This window comes from Heptranchias perlo, chromosome 19 (genome assembly GCF_035084215.1).
Source record: "Heptranchias perlo isolate sHepPer1 chromosome 19, sHepPer1.hap1, whole genome shotgun sequence".
Classification (NCBI taxonomy): Eukaryota; Metazoa; Chordata; class Chondrichthyes; order Hexanchiformes; family Hexanchidae; genus Heptranchias; species Heptranchias perlo.
Window position 1 is genome coordinate 17486865 of NC_090343.1, and position 25364 is coordinate 17512228.

At 41.1% G+C, this 25364-nt stretch overlaps 1 protein-coding gene across 9 annotated transcripts in view; it reads right to left on the reverse strand.

Annotated features, from left to right (window-relative positions):
- LOC137335195 (band 4.1-like protein 1) overlaps positions 1-25364 on the reverse strand; it is a 230893-nt gene that overhangs the window by 96388 nt on the left and 109141 nt on the right. For all 9 annotated transcript variants that reach the window (XM_068000402.1, XM_068000406.1, XM_068000403.1 and 6 more), the window contains exons 2-3: positions 20792-20952; positions 19298-19501 (exon numbers count right to left, since the gene is read on the reverse strand). In XM_068000402.1, coding sequence (XP_067856503.1) covers positions 19298-19501; positions 20792-20938 — 351 coding nt within the window. In that variant the 5' untranslated portion in view covers positions 20939-20952. The remainder of the gene's footprint in view (positions 1-19297; positions 19502-20791; positions 20953-25364) is intronic.

Sequence of the window (25364 nt, forward strand, 5' to 3'; positions counted from 1 at the left end):
AAATATGTAGGCAAATCTATGAAATATGTAAAAACATCGAATAATAATCATGGGAGATTTGAACTACCCCCAAATAAATTGGCAAGAAGAGGTATAGAAAGGGGAATTGAGTCTTTACAGTGTCTAAAAGGACTCCTTTATTACCCAGTATGTGAGAAGCCCAAGTGAGGAATCACTGCTGGATCTAGGAGTGCAAAATGAACCAGAGCAGATAAGAGAAGCAATCGTAGGGGAACATCTAGGCAATAGTGATCATAACTTAATATGCTTTAAAATAATGATTGAGAAAGACAAAGTAAGACAAAGACCAAAGTCATAGATTGGATAAATGCTAATTTTGAGGGGATGAGAATGGAACTAGGGAAGGCTAACTGGTAAAAAAAAATTGACAAAGAGATAAAACAGTGGGAAGTATTTAAAACAGTGATTAATAGACTTCAGGAGGAATATATTCCTCTAAAAAACAAGAACAAACTAACCAATAATGAAACACCATGGATGAATAAAGAGCTATGGGTAAAATTGAAACTAACGAAAAAGGCATACCCTAAGCACATACACAATAAAGGGGAGGATGACGAAAGGGAATACGAAGAGGTTAGAAAAGAAGTCAAAAAAAAATTAGGAATCCAAAGAGGAGCTACGAAATTAAATTATCTAGGAATATAAAAAGAAATAGTAAAGTGTTCTACAGACACAAAAATGACAAAAGAAAAATCAGGATAGGAAAAGGGCCACTAGCAAATACACATGATAAACTCACAGGTAATGACAGCGAAATGGCAGAAATTTTGAATATTTCAATGGAGGGAGACCAAGGTAGGCAAGACATGAGAAGGAGAAATCAAAAAAGATATAAAGACATTTAAGGTAGAAAGGGGGGAGATAATTGATAAACTAATCAAACTTAGAGAGGAGAAAACCCTTGGTCAGGATAGATTCCGCGCATATTAAAAGTAGTTAGGGAAGAGATAGCAGAGGCACCGTTAAATATATACATAAAAATTCATTATAAAATTCATTGGAAAAGGGAATAGTACCAGAGGACTGGCAGACAGCTAATGTTACTCCAGTGGACTCAGAGCATGTGGAGTCAGGGGACAAGTAGCAGAATGTTTAGCAAGCTGGCTAGAATACAGGAAAGAGAGAGTAGGGGTTAAGGGCAGCTACTCAGGCTGGCATACGGTGGGAAGTAGTGTTCCACAGGGATTGGTGCTGGGACCATGATTGTTCACAATTTACATTAACGATTTGGGCTCGGAAATCAGAAGTATATTTTCAAATTTGCGAACGACACCAAATTAGGGAGGGGTGAGTTAATACAAAGGAAGAATGCGTAAAAATGCAAGAAGACATTAATAAACTTGTAGAACGGGTGTATAATTAGCAAATGAATCTCAATATAGGTAAGTGTGAGGTAGCGCATTTTGGTAGGAAGAATAAGGAGGCCACATACTGCTTGGATAATAAGAATTTAAATGGGGTAAAGGAGCAAAAGGATCTTGGGGTGCAGATACACAAATCACTAAAGTAGCGACGCAGGTTAGTAAGGCCATAGAAAAGGCAAATCAAGCACTGGGGTTCATTTCTGGAGGGACAGATTTGAAAAGCAGAGAAGCTATGCTAAACTTGTATAGAACCTTGGTTAGACCACACTTAGAGTATTGTACACAGTTCTGGTCTCCATTTTGTAACAAATGATAGAGGCGTTGGAGAAGGTGCAGAAACGATTCACAAGGATGATACCAGAACTGACAGGATATACTTATTAGGAAAGGCTGGGGCTCTTTTATCTAAAAAAAAGGCTGAGGGGCGACCTGATAGAGGTCTTCAAGATAATGAAAGGGTTTGACAGGGTAGACGTGGAGAAAATGTTTTCACTTGTTGGGGAGTCCAAAACTAGAGCTGACAAAGACCAGCTGGGCCGAATGGCCTGTTTCTGTGCTATAAACTCGATGTAACTCGTTATATCAGTCGGATGCCGACCTGGCCTGGAAAAAGGTTGACCTGAAGTGGGGAGGATCAGGTGCAGCAACAACCCAGATTAGTTTTGTGCAGCTTGGAGGAGAACTCCTGCTTCTCCTGGCTTCACAAAAATAAACGTACTTACTTTTGGGCTTCTGTTCGGTTGGACCGCCAGTTCTGTCCTAAAATGGCAATCAGAGTCCAATGTACATCATAGGACCCCATTTTGAATATTAAAAGAGCTTACTGCCTGAAATAATGCTTCGGCTGTCCAGCAGTAGGACCATTTAAAAGGGGTGGCAACCGGAGCGCAGGCGTAAGGTATTTTCAGGCTACTACTGCCCCCTTTATACCGGGAGGCTGAAGTTAAAATCTAACCCATGATCCCTCAAGCAATTAAGACAAATTGCATATATTGTTATTTGAATCTCACGAGATTACATCTTTGAAAGAGAACAGCCCCACTCAGAAATAAACCACTTTTTGAAACCATGAACCTTTGTAAATGGAAAAAAAAAATTCTGAAGTGAACAGTAAATGTGCACAGAAAGACTGGAACTAAACAACTTCTGTAATGTTGAAAAATTAAAATAACTCCTGGCAGAATAAAATTCACGGTGTTATTTAGTGAACAGTACTGAGTTATTCTCTCTTCCCTATCCAAGCTTGCTTTGAATCTTCAAACTATTTTCAGTAAATATAAATTGAATCAGTAGTTGTTTTTTATGGCCTGCAAAGAAAAGATAATGGATAACTGCGACATTCCACCTGAACTGAAAATTTTAGCTTTTCTGCGGTGTGATTTGAGAAGCACAAAGCATTCAGCCTATCAAACCTGCCCCTGTTCTATAAAGTATGCACTGGCACATAGCCGCAAGTGCAGTAAATCAATTTCCTCTTGTTCTGGTTTTCTGACTTGGTCGCCACGATTTGAAAAATCCGTCTTTAAAGTGGAGAGCACAAGAACAAAGTAAGCTCCAATCCCAGCTGCTGATTCAGCTTAATGGCCCTGAAGAATAATTCTGCAAAGGAACTCTCAGCTCAAAATCCAGGAGGCATTGTTTTGTAATTGAATTCAGCAGAAACAAAAAGGATTTTTCCCTCTAGTTTTTGGAGGCGGCTATCAATGCTTTTCATATTTTTGATGTGTTTTGAACAAACAGCTCATCAATGCCAGATCCAGCCAATGAACCGTGGCTCTCGCTATCTACCTGCACGTCAAAGAACCAGAAGAGGCACATCGAGGAAAACAAAGCGAACGTCTGTTCAAAGAAAACAAAACAAACGTCTGTTTTGTATTTTCAGCAATTATAATGGCTAATGTGAGGTCGAATTCTTAATGGAAAATGGAGCAATGAGCAAAATGCTGCTGGCAAGTCTTCAACACAATCCCTTTCATTTCTGATTCTTGACTGGTACATTTTTTAAGGAATGCTTTGCTGCATTTCAACAAACGCTGTGCACATTTTATTCCATGTGCCTTCCCTGAAGTTGGCCCAACCCTCCACTTCCCTCCTTCGCTGTGAGTAAACATCCAGCCACTCCCTCTCCTAACGGTTTGGCTGAGATCGGAAGCAGGAGCAAGCTTGTGCTCCAGTACTTCACAGAGCAGTAATGCTCATCAATGCCCTACATCACTAGCCTGTCCAATTATACCGATGTTTCCAATATCAGTATGTGGAAGCTTATCACAGTACAACAATGTGTTACCAAATTACCTTCAGTGTTATCAGATATATTAATATCTAATGGTGCCATGCAAATTTCCTGTCCCTGAAATTACACCATAGGATACTAGTGTTCAAATGCTTAATGTGAACATCTGAAAAATCGCACTCTGCTTTTTTTGGATGAGGCGTTAAAAAAAGAAATGGGTTGATGTCTCCGATAAAATAGTGGAAAGGAAAATTTTATAGGAATATATCAAGCATTCATACACCAGTACCCCACAGTGTAATTCCAGGGCCCCTGTGTACTATAAGTAATGTAGGTGACCAAGAAATAGATTATGTGCCAAAAGTATGTTTAATATCCCACTTTTACTGCTTAACATTTCTTGTTATACTGTCTTCAAAGTTACTGATAAAATTCTATAGGAGCGGAAAGGATTTAACTTAATGTAATTCCAAATTGTCCCAAATCTAAGCCTCTCTTCACCGCAGTGCTACAGGAAAGCACATTAGAATCCAGCAAAGCAACTATTTGAAATGAGTAAAGGTCAATAATGAACCTCTGTGAAAATATGACTAAAAGCGTACAGCTCCAAGAATATTTCCATCCCACCGATGTAATGCTTTGCCAAATCCAAAGTGCTGCACTAAATGTGAAGACGACAGGGAGGAAAGCTATCACAGACCAAGTACAAATAGATGTTCATTAAGCTGGTTACAATTTTCAGCTCCAAGATTCAGCAGATGTAGAGTACACATGTTTAACTCAATTGTGACCAACTGCTAAAGTAAATTAGATTTAGGCCTGTAACAGCCCAATTGTATTCATCTATTCGCTGCTTAAAGAGCCAGTAACACCACCAATGTGTGGTTTACAAATCAAATAGTATTCCTTATCATCGACATACTTTTGTTTATTCTGTCTAGTTGTGTTGATTTTTAAAATATTTTTGTTTAAACAGCAGTCCTGGTGACATTGAGAGAACCGGTTTGGAGCAGTTACTGATCCCAACAATGTGACGGAAATTAAAAAGGTAAGGATACAGCCCAAGTTGTTTTAGTTTGAACTGTGTATCTGTTAGGAACCTTTTCAAGCCAATTTTGCCAAATATCAGCAGAATTCCCTACTTAAATAAAGATGCATATGCAACAAAAAACACACCGAAGAAAAAAAAAGTGTAACACAATTCATTCACTACCTGATGGTCTTACTGTACACTGGAGTGTAATTTAAACTGTGTGTAAAATTAAAGAAATTCATTTACTATGAAAATTAAAAGTAAAAATCTGCAAATGCTGGAATCTGAAACAAAAATAGAAATTGCTAGAAAAAAACAGCAGGTTGGTCAACATCTTTTGAGAGAACAGATCAGTAAACGTTTCAGGCGTGTGGCTCTTCACGAGAACTGAATAAGTAAACAAGTATTTTCATAGAACTGGGAGAGGGAGCGGGGGGGAAAAAAACTCAGGAGGAAGAAAGCAAATAGGAGATTGTTAGATGGCCATGATGACCTTTAATTCAGACAATGAAAACAAACATTAAAGAAATTAAAGAAACAAAGGCTGACAAATTCTTGGTTTTCTTTTAAGCAGGTGCCAGGACATCCCACCCATACTTCCTCTCGTATTTTTTCTCCTCTCCATCCCCATTGTTCTGATTTTATTAAAATGCTTGTTCATTTTTCAGTTCTGTTGAAGAGCTGTATGCCCAAAACGTTAACAGCAACTTGCATTTATGTTGCACCTTTAACGCAATAAAATATCCCAAGGCACTTCATGTGAGTGTAATCCAACAAAAATTGACAGAGCCAAAGAAGCAGATATTAGGACAGGTGAGCGAAAGCTTGGACAAAGAGTTAGATTTTAAGCAGTGTCTTAAAGGAAGCGAGGTGGATATTAATTGTATCCATGTGATTTAAATCAATTAGTGTTAATTGTATTCAGGTGATGGGTACCAATTGGGGACTCTCCTGTATCCATTTAGAGGAGGGAGCATATCTAGGGGATGCTGGGTATGTAATGGAGAGCTGAGAATAGAGGCGTGGAAGCAACTGAAGACCAGGCTCCAGTATTCTATCCTTCACCACCTCGCTATCCAGTTTATTACAGTGGAGAGGCAGAGAGGTTTAGGGAGAGAATTCCAAAGCTTAGGGCCCAAGTGGTTGAAAGCAATGCCGCCATTGGTGGGGCAAAGGATGTAGGGAATGCATAAGAGGCCAGAGTTGGGGGAGTGCAGCGTTCTTGGAGGGTTGCAGGGCTGGAGGAGGTTACAGAGATAGGGAGGAGGCAATGAAGGGATTTGAACACGAGAATGAGAATTTTAAATTTGAGGCATTGCTGAATAATGTGGGTCAGCGAGCACGGGGGTGGTGGGTGAATTGGACTTGGTGCAAGTTAGGATACAGGCAGCAAAGTTTTGGATGAGCTCAAGTTTATGGAGGGTGGAAAATGGGAGGCTGGCCATGAGAACATTGGAACAGTCAAGTCTAGAGGTAACAAAAGCATGGCTGAGCATTTCAGCAGCAGATTGACTGAGGCAGGGGCGGAGACGGGTGATATTACAGAGGTGGAAGTGGGCAGTCTTTGTGATGGAGAGGATATGGGGTTGGAAGCTCAGGGTCAAATAGGATATCTGGTTTAGTCTGAGATAGTGGCCAGGGAGGGGGAGGAATCGGTGGCTAGGGAACGGAGTTTTTCCCTGCAGGGTCTACTTTTAGACTCCAGCTTTGAGATACTTCCATTTTCAATGCTTGGCTCAGTCTTCCACTTAGCACTATTACAACCAATATCAGTGTAAGAGAATGCTACCCCCATTGCATGTGATTTTCCTTTCTCCTTTAAAGGACAAGCAGTGAGGAGCTATTTCTAGGGCTCAAAAGAGAGGACAGGTCACTGCACTGTCAGTAGGGAAAGGAAACTTTATCTCTATCAGCCTTCCTTGGATTCAACCTCAAGTCCCAGATCTAAAAGTACAATGTCCCAACCCATGGCAATCTCCAAACCTCTTGTAAAAATGATCAACAGTTTGTAAGTGATACACATTATGAGCCAACATTTTAGTAGTAATGCAAAGAAATTGCTACCCATGCACCCAACATTTTAGTAACTAAATGAAAAATAATATACTTAGTGTAGTTTAATTTGCTTACGTGCTCATATGAATGAGACAAGCAATTAAAATCATTTAAAACAAATTATAAATCACTTGCACAAAACAATCCAGTGCGTTTTTCATGAGATTTATTTCATTCTATTTCTGCGAACCTGTGGGAGATTTTCCATTTTAAAACATGAGCTTTTGTAAGTCAACTCTTTCATCTACCCACACACTAGCTGATAAAACAGTCATTACTACTCCGTGTTTTGCATTAAATAGAAACTGTAAATAATCACTGATCAAGGAATAGGCTACCCATTATCCACCAGCTGATGAAAATTTTTTTTTTACCTCCTTTAGTTCATAATCACAATATTATACACAAAACACAGAGGCCTAGACATTGTTAAGTGCAGCATCTTAACAATTAACCAAGCAGTATTTGGGTTTACAAAATGTAATTTGTGCAAAAGGCAGATGTTTCAGAATTGTTTATACTACCAGACACTTAGATTTTATTGAAAATGCTTTGCTAAGTGCAAAAGTCAACGATTTGAGCCATTCATAACTGTGTCGCTGCTCACTGGAGCTATCTACCCGAGTCCCATTTTCTTGTTTTATTCCTGAACCTGTTAATATTTCTCTTCAAGTGTTCATCTAACTTCCAGTTAAAAGTTATGATTGATTCAGTTTCAAAAGCCATGTGTTGATGCATTCCATATTCCAATGTCCTTAAAATTCTTTTAACCTCCCCCTTTACACTTTTGGCAATAATGCTCGTATCAAACTTCCTCGAGTTGTGATCCCAACGTTTACACTGGCATCTCACCCAAAGGTGCCTTCTAGCACTGGCTTTGCTGGAGTTTGCGAGGTAGTGGGAGGGTATCTCATTTACAAAGGACAGGCAGGCACAATTGCCACTTTGGGCAGAACTCAGGTGCCCACCTACTCCTGTGTCTGCCTATGGGGATGTGAGGTTTGCCCAGGCCCCAAACCCAAACCTGGCCATGGTCCCTTAGGTCCCCTGAGCAAAGGTACTGATCTACAAAAACTGTAAAACTTCTTGGTCTTTGTGGAGGCCTGTACACCTCAACACTCTCTGCCTACTGGCTTACATTGTTACGCCGCGGCACACGGGAGCTTGAGGAGCGGGAACTCCCGGAATAGAGAATCCTCATCCTCTGGTCATTATTTGCTTTGTAAAGATGGACTGAGGTTCTGACCCTTACCAGGCAAACAGTCAATCAGGTCTCCGCCATTTCCCAGTGGTATTCCAGCAGGGGATTGGCGGAAAGAACAAGGAATTTTGGGCCTGCTATGACTCATCGAGTAGAAGAGATTTTTTTTCACTATTTACTCACTCAAGCCTTTCATAATTTTGAACACTTCCGTTACATCTCACCCTTAACTTCTCTGCTCCTGTGAATACAGCCCTTGTTTTTCAAGTTTCTCAATATAACTATATCCCTTCATCCCTACCATCGCCCTAGTGAATCTCTGCTGCACCTTTTCAATGACTCTAGTATCATTTTTATAATATAATACACATTTTCCAATATTTGGAGGTCTCATCCAGAAATTGCATGAGCGTCATTACACCTGTTAATTTTAATAAACTGTATATAAATTGGTCTCAGGCTGAAACCACTCATTCATTCCTTCAGCACTGCTTGCCCATTTAAAATAGGGGCTGCTAGGATTTACTGCTTTGGTGTTTAAAGATTTGATTCCGAAATGTGTGATCAACAGTTTAGCTCTGTACTTTATTTTCCTTTCTCATACAGCTGTATATTCAGCTGCTTCATTCGCAGCTACCACTGTGCTCAGCATGGGAAATCCATTGGGCATTCCAATGACACTGCTTAACTTGGAGAATTGTAAACAATTTTACAACACCAAGTTATAGTCCAGCAATTTTATTTTAAATTCACAAGCTTTCGGAGATTTCGCAGCTTGTGAATTTAAAATAAAATTGCTGGACTATAACTTGGTGTTGTAAAATTGTTTACAATTGTCAACCCCAGTCCATCACCGGCATCTCCACATCATAACTTGGAGAAGGAAGAGGAGTTCATGCAGAGGGAACAAAGGCAGTTGCGAGTGTACCTCAGGTGTCGGGCACCCACTCAGCCTCATCCCAGGAGCAAAGTCTTTAGACCTATGCACACCTTATTGCGTAAGAAGTGTTCTCATCATCTACACTTCATGAGGGAGATTGTCATAGTTATATCATCTCCTCAAGCCCAACCTGCAAGTAAGATCTACCACAGGGATAGTCTTGCTCAGAGCTGTGATGGTTACCACATGATCAAATGTTTACGTGACATTTGTTGCTGTTAGCCTTCAGTCTGCTGATGCATAAAACAAATGATGCCTTGGTTGCAGGGGGAACACTTTCACCAGTTTCCAGGCAACAACGAAATGCGACATGGGAAGCTGTCATGTATCAGAATTTTTAAAGTTGAGTTTATTGACAGAGGTTTTAAATCCTCCTTACAGTCACCAAGACAAAGAGGAAATTGATGTGTTAATGATACAACTATCCAGGGAAATTTATTAAATTGTTTCAGATTACCAGTAGGCCATCCACTTAAGATGGTATTCTTGGGTACCAAGCACGGAACTGTCTGTTCAGAATGAACACTTAGGAAAGAGGTGGCTGGCTTGGTTGGCAGGCCTACTGGTAAACCCCTTAATGGGGAAGAAGTCAAGGGGACAGCCCTGCCTCTACCTGCGAACACAAAGAAAAAGAACAAAGGAGTACATGCAATGTCAGTCAGTTCAGTTAGGTCTGGGACATGAGCCTGGCCTAGCAAGGGAAAACTCATTGATCTTAAGCTCAGGGCTGGTCAGAACCAAAACACTGACCTGGAAAAGTTAAGTTAGTCCACTATCATGGAATAATGTAGCCTGGTTTATTATTCTTCTTATTTAGAAGTAAGTGAGTTTTGATTATAACTGTTACTCTGTGCATTCACTTGCTGTGCGTTAAATAAAAAGCAACTTAACGATTCATTATTGCCCATTTTGCACTGCCGCCCAAGACCAATTTCACCCCCAGGGACTGTTTACAAGAATAATCAGCATCACTGAACTCGAAAGAATATCTAAGTCACACTCAAAAAGTCAAAGAGAAACATTTATAAATGCCAGCCACAAAGTTCAAACTGAAGTATCATAGATATGGAAGTGTACTTGTGAAAGATGCGAGAGGTTTTGCCAGTGCTCTATCGCTAATGCTGGAGTACAATCTGGTGACATGCATATTACGGGCAGAGATTTAATTTGAATTGTCAAACTGTGGGCAACCTTACCTTGGCATCCTTCCTCAGGCCCGATAATTTCTTCCTCATATGCTCCTACAAGCTGTGGACGTGGGAGACAGCATTCACTTCATCAGCCACCTCGTGCAATGCTTGCTATACACTGGCACAGATCAGGGTTTCCTCAGCCCCAAATATAGCTACATTCCATTGATGCATCTTTTTCCAGTAGAACGTCCAAAGTGTTATCATCAGAGGGGTAATTTCTGCCCAAGTGCCCATTGCGGCCTTCCAGAACTGCTCTTCAAAGCAATCAGATATGTTAAAATAGAGCCGCAGTCCTTCAGGAGCAGATGCTCCCGTGCTTCCCCAGAGGACTTTCAAATTAGGATAATGAGTTGCTCATGCTAAATCAAGGAAGGTCAGCTCCCTATCCATTTCCACTCAGATTGTGGGAGCACTGCGATGCCAGCTCCATTTTTGCGAGGATCATACAATTAGCCCTCTGGGGTACACCACTGGGCTCCCAACCCAGAGAATGGTGACTAAGCCTTCCTTGACATTTGAAGTGACCTGCCTACACTGGATGAGCAGAAAAGCACACCATCACAGAGGCAGGGGAAATCTGGCAGCACCAGTAGCAAGCCTCATCCGCCCTTTCAGTTGATCAGTCATGGAAGAAAATTACTGGCAACCGTGGAAAAGCGATTCCCCATACAATCTCTTCCTTCTGGTTGAGAAAGCATGGCAGCAGTGCACTATGGAGTTTTCCAAGCAGAATATATTTAAAAGAGTAGTGGTGAATGGTTGTTTCTCGGACTGGAGTGAGGTATACAGTGGTGTTCCCCAGAGGTCGGTGCTGGGACCATTGCTTTTCTTGATATATATTAATGACTTGGACTTGGGTGTACAGGGCACAGTTTCAAAATTTGCAAATGACACAAAACTTGGAAGAGTAGTAAACAATGGGGAGGATAGTGATAGATTTCAAGAGGATATAAACAGGCTGGTGGCATGGGCGAACATGTGGAAGATGAAATTTAATCCAGAAAAATGCGAAGTGATACATTTTGGTAGGAAGAACGAGGAGAGGCAATAAAAACTAGAGGGCACAATTCTAAAAGGGGTACAGGAACAGAGAGATTTGGGGGTGTCTGTGCCCAAATCATTGAAGGTGGCAGGGCAGGTTGAGAAAGCATTAAAAAAGCATACGGGATCCTGGGCTTTACAAATAGAGGCATAGAGTACAAAAGTATGGAAGTCATGATGAACCTTTATAAAACACTGGTTCGGTCACAACTGGAGTATTGTGTCCAGTTCTGGGCACCACACTTAAGGAAAGATGTGAAGGCCTTAGAGAGGGTGCAGAAGAGATTTACTAGAATGATTCCAGGGATGAGGGACTTCAGTTATGTGGACAGACTGGAGAAGCTGGGATTGTTCTCCTTAGAACAGAGAAGATTTGATTGAGGTATTCAAAATCATGAAAGGTCTAGACAGAATAGAGAGAAACTGTTCCCATTGGCGGAAGGGTCAAGAACCAGAGATCATAGATTTAAGGTGATTGGCAAAAGGACCAAAGGTGACACGAGGAAAAACTTTTTCTTTTTTTTAAAACACAGCGAGTGATTAGGATCTGGAATGCACCGCCTGAGGGAGTGGTGGAGGCAGATTCAATCATGGCCTTCAAAAGGGAACTGGATAAGTACTTGAAAGGAAAAAAATTGCAGGGCTATGGAGATAGGGGCAGGGGAGTGGGACTAGCTGGATTGCTCTTGTATAGAGCCGGCACGGACTCGATGGGGCAAATGGTCTCCTTTTGTGCTGTAACATTTCTATGATTCTATAACAAAAAAGCAACGGGCGAGATTTTGAATTTAGCACCCGGACATAAAACAAGCGTCGCGAATCGGCCGTCAATTAGAGGAACTGCTTGATTGTCATTTCCGTTGAAATCAAGCGGAATGAAAATCAGGCGGTTTCTATAAAGGTGGGGGGGGGGGGGGCGGCGATCGACAATGCTGGTTTTACGCCTGGGCAGTAAGTTGAAAATCTACCCCAACATGTTCAACTTAATAGAAACCATTCAGTTGGCATTTTTATTGCTCTGGAACAAATCCATGCCGGTTTCAGCTCTGCTGTAAAAAGACTCAAGTGAATATTACAGTGAAGAAACGCCACAGGCAAGATTTTAATTTACGTACGTGTCAGCAGAAACACCAACGCTAATGGAGACTCTCAGCGCAACAGTGCACAATGGTAAAAGGACCAAAGATACATCTGACTTGTGAAGAAGTACAGGACTCTGCTCCACTAGGTGAACATTTAAACCATAATTTAAATATCACCCAGCATTCTTTCAAAGGGCTTGCATTATTCTGTTGGAATGCTGAGAGGGAGGATCACACACTGTACCAGTACTTCAACTACTCAGGATTCCCCCTTTCTTGCCATGCCCCTTCCTTCCACCTATCAAAAAGAGGAGTCTTTTTGGGACACCTGACTGTCAAGTACAAGTGTTTCTCTGCTGTAATGCAATTTATTTTTGCCCATCTAAACAAGTAGAGCTACAGCACCACAATAGCATGCGGAGGCTCGTGACCTGCTGGGAAAAACAAGATACTGTGAAACCTGTACAAACGTACATCACCAAAAAATGGACACCTGACAGTCCCAAATAACTTGCATTGTAATACAATAGTATTTAATACCCAAAATTAATGTTAATTTGCTGGGCCCAACTCCCACTGAAGCAGGCAATGTGGAACTCCTATGCTGCAGTTAATGTGGGACAACAGATGAGACTTTAATACTGTGTATGCACACTACAAGTCTCATTAACACTAATAAAATTTTGTGTCACATCTCTGAAAGCAAGTTCCAGTGAATTTACACAGCAATAGATGTCCAATTAACAATAACTTACATTTCTATAGTGCTCATTCGAAGTGCAAAGAGTGCTTTCCAGGGTGGAGTTAACAAAGCAGGGATACAGGGGAAATAATTATTGAAGAGGACAGTCTTGAGGATTTTTTTTTTAAGGCAGAAAGGGAAGTGGCAAGGAGGAGATGCTGAAGGAAAGATTTTCAGAAGGCAGAAGTGCCTGCTGATTATTAAACACAAGGTCAGACAGCCAGGCACACAGCAAGCATGCCAATGTTGTGTCATCACTGGACTCGCACTGGCAAATAAAATTATCCTACGGTAGCAGAAGCAGACTTCAGAGTCACTTGAGGTTAGTATTTATTTGTGGTTGACTTAAAATCTAATCAATGCTGGCAGAATTGATTCTTTTTTTGCTCCGGGCTGAAGTGAGAGTTAGCCATTTGATTTGATGTGAACACTTTTATGTTACAATATAGCAAATGGCACAAAAATTCACTATCAGGCGGTAATTTATTCAATTAGCGTTCATTATTTTTTCCACGCCGTTTTATCCTTGCTTATTTTGTAGCAATCTTCCATCAAAAGTCTGTCCTCCTCCTTGGATCTCGAACACAGTACAACTCAGTCAGGAAAGGAGAATATAATTCCTCCATCGCTCTGATGTCAAAAGCACTTAGCAGATTAATTGGAACAGTTTAACCCACAAATCTACTGTGTTTCCTGCAAAAAGAGCATTAATATTCCATTTGCTTCATCCCCACCGGAAAACAGCAAAAGTAGGTTTTAAAAGTCAGGCCCAAATTAGAGGTCAATCATTCAGATTTTTTTTTGCTTGTTTGTTTGTTGTCAGAAGCACTCCTTGAAGATCCAGTTCCATTATTACATATAGGTCTTTTAAAAAAAATACTTTTTTTTCTCCTGCTCATAAGGCGAGGGACATTAATGCTGGGGATTGGAACACTTTCAATTCCAAGCACTCGGTGTCAGCCTCAAGCATTCACGTATAGCACAACTCTGTCTACTCCACTGCAACAACGTGCCTCAGCCTCAACCACAGAGGAACACTCCCTACTTTAGCCTAATAGCATTTTTCACAGTATAGCATCTTTTTTGTTTCTCACACCAACCAACATTGTCAATTAGTGCCAAATTGGAGGTCATTTTATGCAGTCGGCCCATTGAGACTGCACAAACAAATTTTGCATAGGATTCTCAGTCAGTAGACAGAATAAAATTTCATCCCATCAATCTGGGCTGGGTTTGATCCCAAGTCCCAGAGAGGTAGGGTAAGTGTCTAGCCCACTGCATCACCCAGTTCACATACAAGCAGCTTTAATTGGTAACACACTCTTTTTAAATCATTTTCTCTCCTGGTCTTCTTATATTATACTTTCTAAATGGAAGTCAGCATTTTACTGCACACAACTACACTGGTAAAAGGAAAATGATTCCTTCAGACATCATTGCATTACTTATGAGCTGGTGCTAGAAAATGGGTTTGAAAATATTCATGCAGATAATAATGTGCTTTAAAAGGTTAATGATAATGAAATATAAGTCAATTTGGTTCCACTTTAGCAACTTTATAGAACTCAAATCAATTCATAGCTAATGTTTCATAATGTGCCACAGCTATTTCGAGAATTAACTACTCTTAAGTACTTTATGATATGATTTAAAACAATTTGCATGATCTACAGTTTTCAGATGCAATCCAAAATATATTGGTTGAAATTCTGTCAATTCAAGCTTGTAAATCAGCCAGGGTCTGCAGAAAATGTCAAACAGCTGTTCTTGATCTCAAAATATATCTGAAATTGATAAATAGTTTACAGAAGAATGTGATGTGATCCTGAATGAAGCTCAAAATGCTGTCAGGTATTGTGATAAATGTTAGCTGACATTGTAAATGGTTCCATCTCCTCAGTTACTGTCCCCCTCGTTCAAAACTGCTATCATCATCCCATAATCAGAAAATGCACCATCAACCACTCTGTTCTTGCAAGCTACCATCTCATCTTCAACCTCCCTTTCCTCTCCAAAATCCTCGAATGTGTTATCATATCCCAAATCTGTGTCCACCTTTCCTGCAACTCCATGGTTGAATCTCTGTGGGCCTGCTAAGCACTTTCTTGGACTCTCTTCCCCCAATAGGCTGTGGATACTGGGTCAATTGAAAATTTCAAGACTGCGATCGATAGATTTTTTGTTAGATAAGCATATCAAGGGATAAACAAAAAGCACATAAATGGAGTTATGGTACAGATTTAATAGAATGGTGGAACGCCTTGAGGGGCTGAATGGCCTACACCTGTTCCTATTCAGGCTGCCACCATCAGAGATTGCAAGTTAAAGTGAAAAAGTGGTGGGGAAAGTAGAAAGAAAAAAAAAACAGAAGATTGAAAGGAAATGTAAGAAAAGAAAAAAAAGGATTGATTGATAAACACATTTAGGGACAGTGAAATGAGAGAGAAGGACAAAAATGGAAGTGGGCACAATAGAGAGATGGAGAGAGAAACTTTGGATACAATTAAATGTTGGCTGCCTAGATTTTCCTGTGGCTAACATGTGTCTTGTTGGTGGAGAGAGTGGTTTGTTAATAAACGGTAAATGTAAAGCTGTATCAATGTTATTTTCTAGCATCAATGTGTGCATTTTTATTAGATGGTACTATACTTTTAACACTGGTATTCTAATACACTCCCACCTTCTTGCATATTTGCACATAGGATCAATTATTTAATTTATACTAACAAGCTTTATGAGGTCCAGCATTCTCCTCAGTTGAAGAATGATAAATATTATGACTAAATTGTTCGACGCATTGAGTCTTTCAGCCAACTAGCTGAGAGATGGAACACCTTTCATTAAACTGTAGAATACTGCCTTGTTATATGACTATCTGGTTGAACAATTTATCAAATGGGCTGAATTTTCTATGAAAACCATAATTAAGCTTCAGAGGGTTGCAACTGCTACATCAACAAATATGTAAAGAGGCACAATGCTGAGCATTGCTTCAAGCGAGTAGCATCATGACTGCAAACACAAGTTATTTCCCCTCTTTGTACTCAGATCACACTGGCATCGGAAAAAAAATCCTCAATGATTTGACTTTCTTTGTTGTAGTGCAGTCTCAACTGACAAGATCTGAAGTAAAGCCAGGAAAATAATACCCCGGTCAAATCTAATGCTATACGCTGTGCGCATACAAAGCCATAGATTTATTTCACGTTAAAGGGACACTGGCTTCACAGGAAAGTGCTTCACAATCCTTTTTTATCACACACCCACCAGCTCAACAAACTGATCAAGACCTTCGATCCAGACCTTCAAAACATCCTACGCACTCTCATCCCACGTACTCCCCGCGTGGGAGACTTCTACTGCCTCCCAAAGATACACAAAGCCAACACACCCGGACGTCCTATCGTATCAGGCAACGGAACCCTGTGTGAGAACCTCTCTGGATACATCGAGGGCATCCTGAAACCCATCGTACAGGGAACCCCCAGCTTCTGTCGCGACACTACAGACTTCCTACAAAAACTCAGTACCCACGGACCAGTTGAACCAGGAACACTTCTCACCACGATGGACGTCTCGGCACTCTACACCAGTATCCCCCACGATGACGGCATCGCTGCGACAGCATCAATACTCAACACCAACAACAGCCAATCTCCAGACGCCATCCTACAACTCATCCGTTTCATCCTGGATCACAATGTCTTCACCTTCGATAACCAGTTCTTTACCCAAACACACGGAACAGCCATGGGGACCAAATTCGCACCCCAATACGCCAACATTTTCATGCACAAGTTCGAGCAGGACTTCTTCACTGCACAAGACCTCCAACCAACACTATACACCAGATACATCGACGACATATTCTTTCTATGGACCCACGGCAAGGAATCACTAAAGAGACTACACGATAACATCAACAAGTTCCATCCCACCATCAAGCTCACCATGGACTACTCCTCAGAATCAGTTTCTTTCTTGGACACACGAATCTCCATCAAAGACGGGCACCTCAGCACCTCACTCTACCGCAAGCCCACGGACAACCTCACGATGCTCCACTTTTCCAGCTTCCACCCTAACCACGTCAAAGAGGCCATCCCCTATGGACAGGCCCTGCGAATACACAGGGTCTGCTCAGACGAGGAGGAACGCGATGGACACCTACAGACGCCCTAGTAAGAACGGGATATGACGCTCGACTCATCGATCGACAGTTCCGACGGGCCACAGCAAAAAAATCGCATAGACCGCCTCAGGAGACTAACACGGGACGCAACCAACAGAGTACCCTTTGTCGTCCAGTACTTCCCCGGAGCGGAGAAACTACGCCATGTTCTCCGCAGCCTTCGACATGTCATCAATGAGGACAAACACCTCGCTATGGCCATCCCCACACCTCCACTACTCGCCTTTAAACAGCCACCCAACCTCAAACAGACCATCGTTCGCAGCAAATTACCTAGCTTTCAAGAGAACAGCGTCCACGTCACCACACAACCCTGCCACGGTAACCTCTGCAAGACATGCCAGATCATCGACACAGATACCACCATCACACGAGAGGACACCACCCACCAGGTGCATGGTTCATACTCCTGTGACTCGGCCAACGTTGTCTACCTCATACGTTGCAGGAAAGGATGCCCCAGAGCATGGTACATTGGCGAGACCATGCAGACGCTGCGACAACGGATGAACGGACACCGCGCAACAATCGCCAAACAGGAGGGTTCCCTCCCAGTCGGGGAACACTTCAGCAGTCATGGACATTCATCCACCGACCTTCGGGTAAGCGTTCTCCAAGGCGGCCTTCGAGACACACGACAACGCAAAATCGTCGAGCAGAAATTGATAGCCAAGTTCCGCACCCATGAGGACGGCCTCAACCGGGATCTTGGGTTCATGTCACGCTACACGTTACCCCACCAGCGAACAAATGTTATCTGTTTTTAATATAACGGGTCAGTTGCTGTCTTTTCTATGTTTCTACCTCTCTATCTCTGTTTTTTTTTGTTTGTTGTTTTTTTTTTTGGTGATTTGTATATTCTGTGAGACCTGGCAGGTAACACCTGTCTGTCTGCACACTGACTGCCTTGGCAACGGGCAGTTGAAAAAACTGTCTGTACTCACCAAGCATTGTTCTGTGAATTATAAATGCGATTTCATTTCGAGGATTTCATTTCACATCGTTCACCTGACGAAGGGGGAAGCCTCCGAAAGCTTGTGAATTTAAAATAAAATTGCTGGACTATAACTTGGTGTTGTAAAATTGTTTACAATTTTTTATCTGAGATAAGGGCCAAAGGAGCCATTGTTCACTCTTGTTCAGATTTCTGACACAATGATGCATTTGTGTTATTCAATTGTGTTTGTAAATTAGAAAACACTGTTCAGGAGTTTATGCCCCTTTAAGACAAAAACCACGTAATTGTTTTCCCTTTTACAATTTGTTCTCAAAAATGAGCAGAATTTACCATCATCATACGGAGCGGAAGTGGCTGTATGTACAGATATAACAGGTTGAGTTATTGTCAGTGATTCAGTTTTACAAGAAGCTTAGATATTTCAAATACACATTAAGAGATGTATAATAGTCATCATTCTTATTCAGGCCTGCAGTGATTGCAGCTCAATCCAAGTACCAGTCAAAGCAAATGCTTCAATTGACCCATTTAGAATTCTCCGCAGAACGGCCCATTACATTGAAAAAGTTCTGCATGTAAATACAATTTTAAGTTATTAGGATGGCAACAAAGATTCACTGCAGTGCCAAAGTCCATTACCAGCCCCGGCTCGGCCCTCTCCCGATTGCTGCCCCCTCTCGCTACTGATCGCTTCCCCCAACCCGCCTCCTCCCTTCCTGGTTGCCCCCCTTTCTCCCGATCGCTCACCACCCTTCACCCAGGATCTACCTAATGACCGCTGTCAGCCACACAGCAGCCTGAAATTGAAATTCTCTTCACCGCCGAGCTGCTCAGCATGTGTCGGCAGTTTGCCGATCTCGGAAAATGAGGCCCGAGGTCCAATATCAGATGGGCCTGGAGCCTACCCGTTCCGGTGCCGGGATTCATTCCCTGCACCCAATTTGTGTCGGCAGGCCAGCGTGAACCAGTTTGTAGGTCAACTTTTTAAGAATTAAACACAAATCCAAAGAAACAGAAAAGACACATATGCTAAACAGGTAATTAACAAAGGTGACAATTGGTGATTCATTGTGGCCTTGTTGTGACCAATCATATTTTTGATCAAACAATTGAGCTTTGAAATTATACTGTGTGATTCTAGCATGCAAATACTTAGCACAATTTCTTTGTTCATTATTTTAGTGGAGGTTGTTAGCCCATTTCAAATGAAGATTCTTTCAATCATGCAATGCCCCTTACCTCCACTTCACACTCAAATTCTGTGCCATCCAGAAGGGTCACCTTGCATGGCATGGTCTTTGGTTTTTTGGATCCCTTTAATGGAGATTTGGGGGTTCTGCCAGGTGTCGTTCTTTCCGAAGTTTTGTCATCATCAGTTTCTCCAATGTCTAGCTCTTCAACTACTTTTGGAATGGTTTCTGTTTTTTTATCTTTCTCAGCATTCTGTAGACAAAAAAGTTATTCGAGAAAGATCACAAATTAAATACATTAAGAGCTCAATGTTCTTTGTGTGCACAGATCTGTTTTACAATTCAGCTAGTGTCCAAAATGTTTGTTTTAAAACAAAATGGATTGGCTTTTGTACACTGCATGCTTTTCCTTACTTGCATTTGGCCAAAGGCAGAATCTAAATTTATTGAGCAACATTTTTAGAATTCTGTTGTTTGTCTAAAATAAGTTTATGGGACAAAATACTTACATAATTCACCATAAGTGTATCACTATAAATTTATGACATTAAAAGAACTGGCACCTGAAAATCTTTTCAACAGGGCAATCATTTTTCTCATGGAGAGACAGGCATTCCAGGAAAACAGCAAAAATTCTTCAGATTCATCACTCATAGTTTTGTTGGCTAGAGCTAAGAGTCAAACCCTCAATGGCAGTTGAAAAAGATCTTTCTTTCGCTCTGTTTAAGCTGTGATTTCTTATATTTCTAAGCTCTTTCTCGTCTCTATTTATTTAGAATTCAGTTTGAGCTTTTAGTTGAAGAAAGTGTGTTAAATATTTTAATATATATTTAATTAATGAAGTCAGACAGCAACCAGTTGTGAGAATAGCTCATGTTTAAACCAAGAGTTGGCAGATACCATTGGTCTATAATGAGAATTTTTTCAGTATTACAAAATGGAGCAAATATATTTTTAAAAATCTAGCGCTGTAAGAAAATCACTATTCTGGTACAAATGATGTGTGACCATTGATTCCCAGAGACTCGGTGACCTATAATTTGCAGATAGGGCAGTGGATCCTCTCTGCTGGCTGTACCTGCAGGAGTGATCACTGGAGTGTATAAAATAAAATACATTCCAAACAAGCAGATGTGTTAAAGGGGACACAATAACATCTTCATTTGGGCTCCGTGAAGTGTTTTCCTTTCCAAATAAAATAGTGATCTAAAATCACCAGAGTAATCTTCATAACATTCTTTGTATCTGTTGTTTTATGTCATGACTTTCTTGTCCCTGTGTGTTAATTTCTCTTTCCCCTTTGGTTAAGTATCTGCTTCTCTCCATTCAAACTGGTTATTTTCTACTTTCATTATCCTGCCCAAAACCTTGCTCCCCAATTTGAAATTTTCTCTAATTGCATCGAGAAACATTTACACACAGTCACTTTCCAGGCACCATGGCAGCTCATCACCCATCCTATTTGTATACTTCTAAAAATAAAATGTATCAGATGAGAAACAAGTGACACAAAAAGAAAATCACAAATGTTGCATGCCATTACCTGGTCCTGCTTCTTGGTGCTGGTGTCTGCTGGCTGATGCTCTTTATTGGCTGCCATCTCTTGTTGCAAGGCAGGCTGCTGCTCCTGCTGAGGGGGATCCTGCTGAACATTCGTTATCTCAGAATCCGCGCCGGATTCCGTTGTCATAGTTACAAATTATTCTGAAAAAAAGAATTAAGACACTAAGTAAAAAGTGAAATTCAATTTCAAAAGCTTCAGGAGGGGAAAAGACAAACTAAAATTTCAAGCATAAACCAGGGCAATTGGCAGTTTGACTTTAAATACTGCCAGCAGTTTCCAGCATTAATTAAAATCTGCCATAATAAATTACTTGTCACCTACTACGCCAGCAAGATAAAAAGCAATGGCATAGTAAATAAAAGTATCACTTTCTCCAGAAAGGAAATTACTATGTTGTGCCCTGTCATGATTGTTAAGCCCAGTAAGTTACCAGCAACAAATGTAGGCATACAGCATTCAGCTCAGTACCTCTCAGCAGGATGGGGTTCATGAGCTAATTTTTGAATAGTACTCTGCTTTCGTTTTTGAATGTAATATACATGAAAATGATCTCTCCAGTTGTGCTATGAATTTTTAAAATTTACTGAACTTTATTAGAACTTGTTTTTTTGAGAAACGCAAGAGCCACATCTGTAATTAATTCACGGCAGCATCAGTTTCACTGAAACAAGAAACTGATAAGTAGCCACACCTTTGTTGGATATGTGTTTGTAAATTGACGTTTGATGCATCATTCAGGCCGAATTTTGCAGGTGGGGGGATGAATGGCAATAAGTGGGGAAGCAATGAGGGGGAATAAAATTCCAATGAAGGGGAGAGGGAAAACCTATTAATTGTGAAATTGAAATGTGTTTAAAGTTAAAAATACATAATTTCTAATAAAAGTTCAAAATTTTCCGGGGGGGGGGGGGATCATGTTCCTGGACCCCCTACCAACTTTGTGCCTTCAACATTTGATTTCCTCTTCAGGCTTTCGTGTACTTATGCTCGTCTCCTCCACTACAAGTGAAGGAATGTGTATTCTGTAAAGCTACGACTTAAGTTTCAAAGCCCGTGTAACGACTTATTTTCACATATGATAAGCTTATAATCAAGGCCATTCTTGAAGTGTCAGTTTTGTGGGGGCTACATCTGCTTTTTTGGTTTGTCACCTTTTGCTAGTTTTCTAGGTTGGCTACTGACAGTTGTCGCACCCTCACCTAGTCCACTGAGAACATGGCAGGCCAAGTGAAGGGGGGGCAACACACATTCTTTTAATGGCACTCCAGAAAGGAATTTATTTTAGGTTGACAAAATGCATTGCCTTTTATTTCTGTTCATAGCAGAATTACAACACTATTGTTTTGACTGCTAATCCATCACTCAAGACAGTGCCTTTAAATATTAGTTCACTGGTTAGCAATTTTTTTAAGTTTCAAAATGACTAATCATTATCTTCATTCAGCAATGATATGACAACATTATTAAATGCCACTATGCTAACACTCCGTTATACACTTCTGGCCTCACAACGAAAAAGTTTGGGGCCCTTTTGTGAAGCGGCCACCAGTGATCCCTTTAGGCCACTCACCGCAGCACACAATCCACCTATGTGTCTTCAAATTTGCCATCAGGGTCCAACAACAGCGAGACCCTGCTTTACATGTACGAACAGCCTCCCGCCCTAAATAGGTGTGCTGTTCACCCATTTACAGGCCCACTTATAGATTAATACCTGCAACAGTTTTCTGGGTGGATAATGGAAGCAATAACTCTGGAGTCATTCAAGAGGCAGTTAGGTGCTGTGATGGGGATCTGTACATTTATATAGAAGGGCAGCTAGAAGGGCTGCAAAGCTTCCCTCATCTATGCTTATTTTTGTGATTTTTTTGTACCCAGAAACCGTGCTCATCAATGTAATTTTAGATACAGGTATAACTGCAATATAAGTTACACTGTGGAGTAAAAATCAAGATTTGTTCTTAAGACGATATGAATTGAGACCCCTCTGACTGCACAGTGAGTGGGTATATCTTCAACAAGTCTAACTTGTGGCGAGCTGATAGTGTGACACCCCAGGCGACTCAAAATTGAAATGTCACACTGTTGCAAAAAGAGTATCCTTTTGAGGCTTAGGCAGTGAAGAAGAGTTTCAACCCATGTTACACTTGATCACAGAGTGGTTGATGGTGACACTGGGTGCACAAATAGTTCCTTCTCTCACATGCATCATTGCCTTGCTGATGTGACTCAAGGTCTACCAATCCTGTCCATGGTTTCAGCACCAAAAAGTGCACAAGAAATGGATTTATTCATAGTGGCCATGTTGGACTTGGTATCAGTGGAAAACAGAATACAAGGTACAAAATAAAACCAAACAAGTGAATGTATTTTTTCTTCAAAAAGAAACTGCCTATTGTGGGCTCCTTTTATACCAGAGACAGGAGTCAATTACTTTGTTTTAAATTTACACCTCGGCTATTAAATGACAGTTGAAAAACAGGACACAGCTGCTATCAGCATTTACTTAAGTGAAAAAGACAATGACAGAAAGATGTTTTTTGGTGTGAATGTTAACAGCCTCACAGTCAAAAACACCAGTTCAGGCTGGAAGAAGTAAAAACATATGAAATCATCAAGGACACAAGTGCCATTCGGTCCATCGATCTTGTCTCTCTGGTATTTCAACTCATCTGGCCCAACATCTAACTGCACTTTGAACTACTCCAACATCATTGATTCCACTACCTTACCTGGTAGATCATGCCATAGATTTATCACCCTTTGAGTGAAGAATTTTTCCAACACCTATTTTAAACAGATTTTTCACTCATTTAAATTTATGAACTCTTATTGACTGGCTTGATGGTAATATTCTCAGTACATCTTATCCACGCCAATTAGTACATTATATACTTCAGCAAGGTCCTCCCTTCGTCTTTCTAGACTACAGCGCTTAAGCATCTAATATTTCCTCATGGCTCATCCACTTTACATAATTCTTGTTCTTCTTCGCATCTTTTACAATGCACACGTGTCCCTTTTGCAATGTGACAATCAGAATTCCACACAGTATTCTAAGTAAAGTTTGACCAATGCATTTTAAAATCTAAGCTTCTCTCGACTCTAGCTATGAATTCCAACATTCTATTTGCTTTTTTAATTGCTTCTCCGCATTCCCTCAAAGTGTACAGTCACTTCCAGGTGCCTTTCAAAGTCTCCCATTGCTAATTTTGTTCTATGCATTGTATACCTATCTTGGCCATTCGTTCTTCCATGATGCAACAATTCACATGTGTCAATAATAAATTTAATTTGCTGATTACTTAACTGTATCTTCCGCCTCCACTTTGCTCCTTTTTTTAATGTTGTCCGCAAATTTAACAAGCTTACATTTGGTTTCTGTATCCAGATCATTTATGTAGACAGCAAGGATCAAAACCCTGATCCCTACAATAATATACTTTGCATCGCCAGCAATTTGACACTATGGGCATGATTTTAGCCCGGAGCTGGAAAGGGGGCGGAGGGGTGGAATTCCTGGCGGGAAACCCAGAAGTACGATTATGACATAAGGATGCCTTTTTTTTTAAAAACGGTTTCCTGCCAGACAGGCCAGCCTGATTGACAGACTGCCTCAGTTAGACGGGAGAAGAGGAAGGAAGAGGAGGTGATCAGTTAAGTGTTGGATGGCGGGGGGTCCAGTCATTGGAGGGTCAGAGATCGTGGGGGTCGGAGATCATGGGGGGGGGGGGGGGGAACACTCCTGCTCCTCCGGGCCCACAAGCTGTGCTATAAAAGGCACTTACCTGCATGTTCAGGCCTTCTCTTCCCCTCTCATGTGGTGTGAAGGAGAATACTCAGGAATCCCGGCCCCCAGGGGCTAATATCAAAAAAGCTTCGAAAATGGAGGCCTGCAGTCATCTTAAAAGCTTTTAATACCCAACCCGTCTCCTTAGAGCAGGTTGGTTGCCTGACCCTTGTCCTGCCCCCGTAAAAACCGAAAATGTGTGGGTTGGAGGCGGGTTTTAGATTTTTGCAATTGTTACTGCCCCCCTCCGCCCCCCACCCCTCCCGTTTTTCCAGGCTAAAATCATGCCCGATGTCTCTCACGCATACTCTGTTCCCTAATTTGTACCCAGCCTCTCATCCAGTCCCTCACTCTTCCTTGGATTCCTATCGATTTTAATTAGCAGGCTTTTATATGGTCCCTTGTCAAAGGCTTTCTGCAAGTTCAAATAAACAATTCAGTATGGATGTCCACAATCCACTTTAATTGTAACATCCTCAAAATCAATCAAGGGGGTTTCCTAAGCATGACTTACCCCTTCGAAAATTGTGTTGACTGAGACTTATTGACTGTTACTGTTACTTGTTACCGTACAGGTATTCCCCAATCTGATCCTCACTTTAGTTTTCATTATTTTACCCAGTACTGATGGAAGGCTCAAGGGCTTATCGTTACTTAGATTTGGTTTGTTCCTCTTTTTAAAAACAGGCACTATGTTTGATTGGCTCCAATCATGTGGAACCTCTTCAGTACACAATTAACTTTTCATTACTGTAGCCAGTG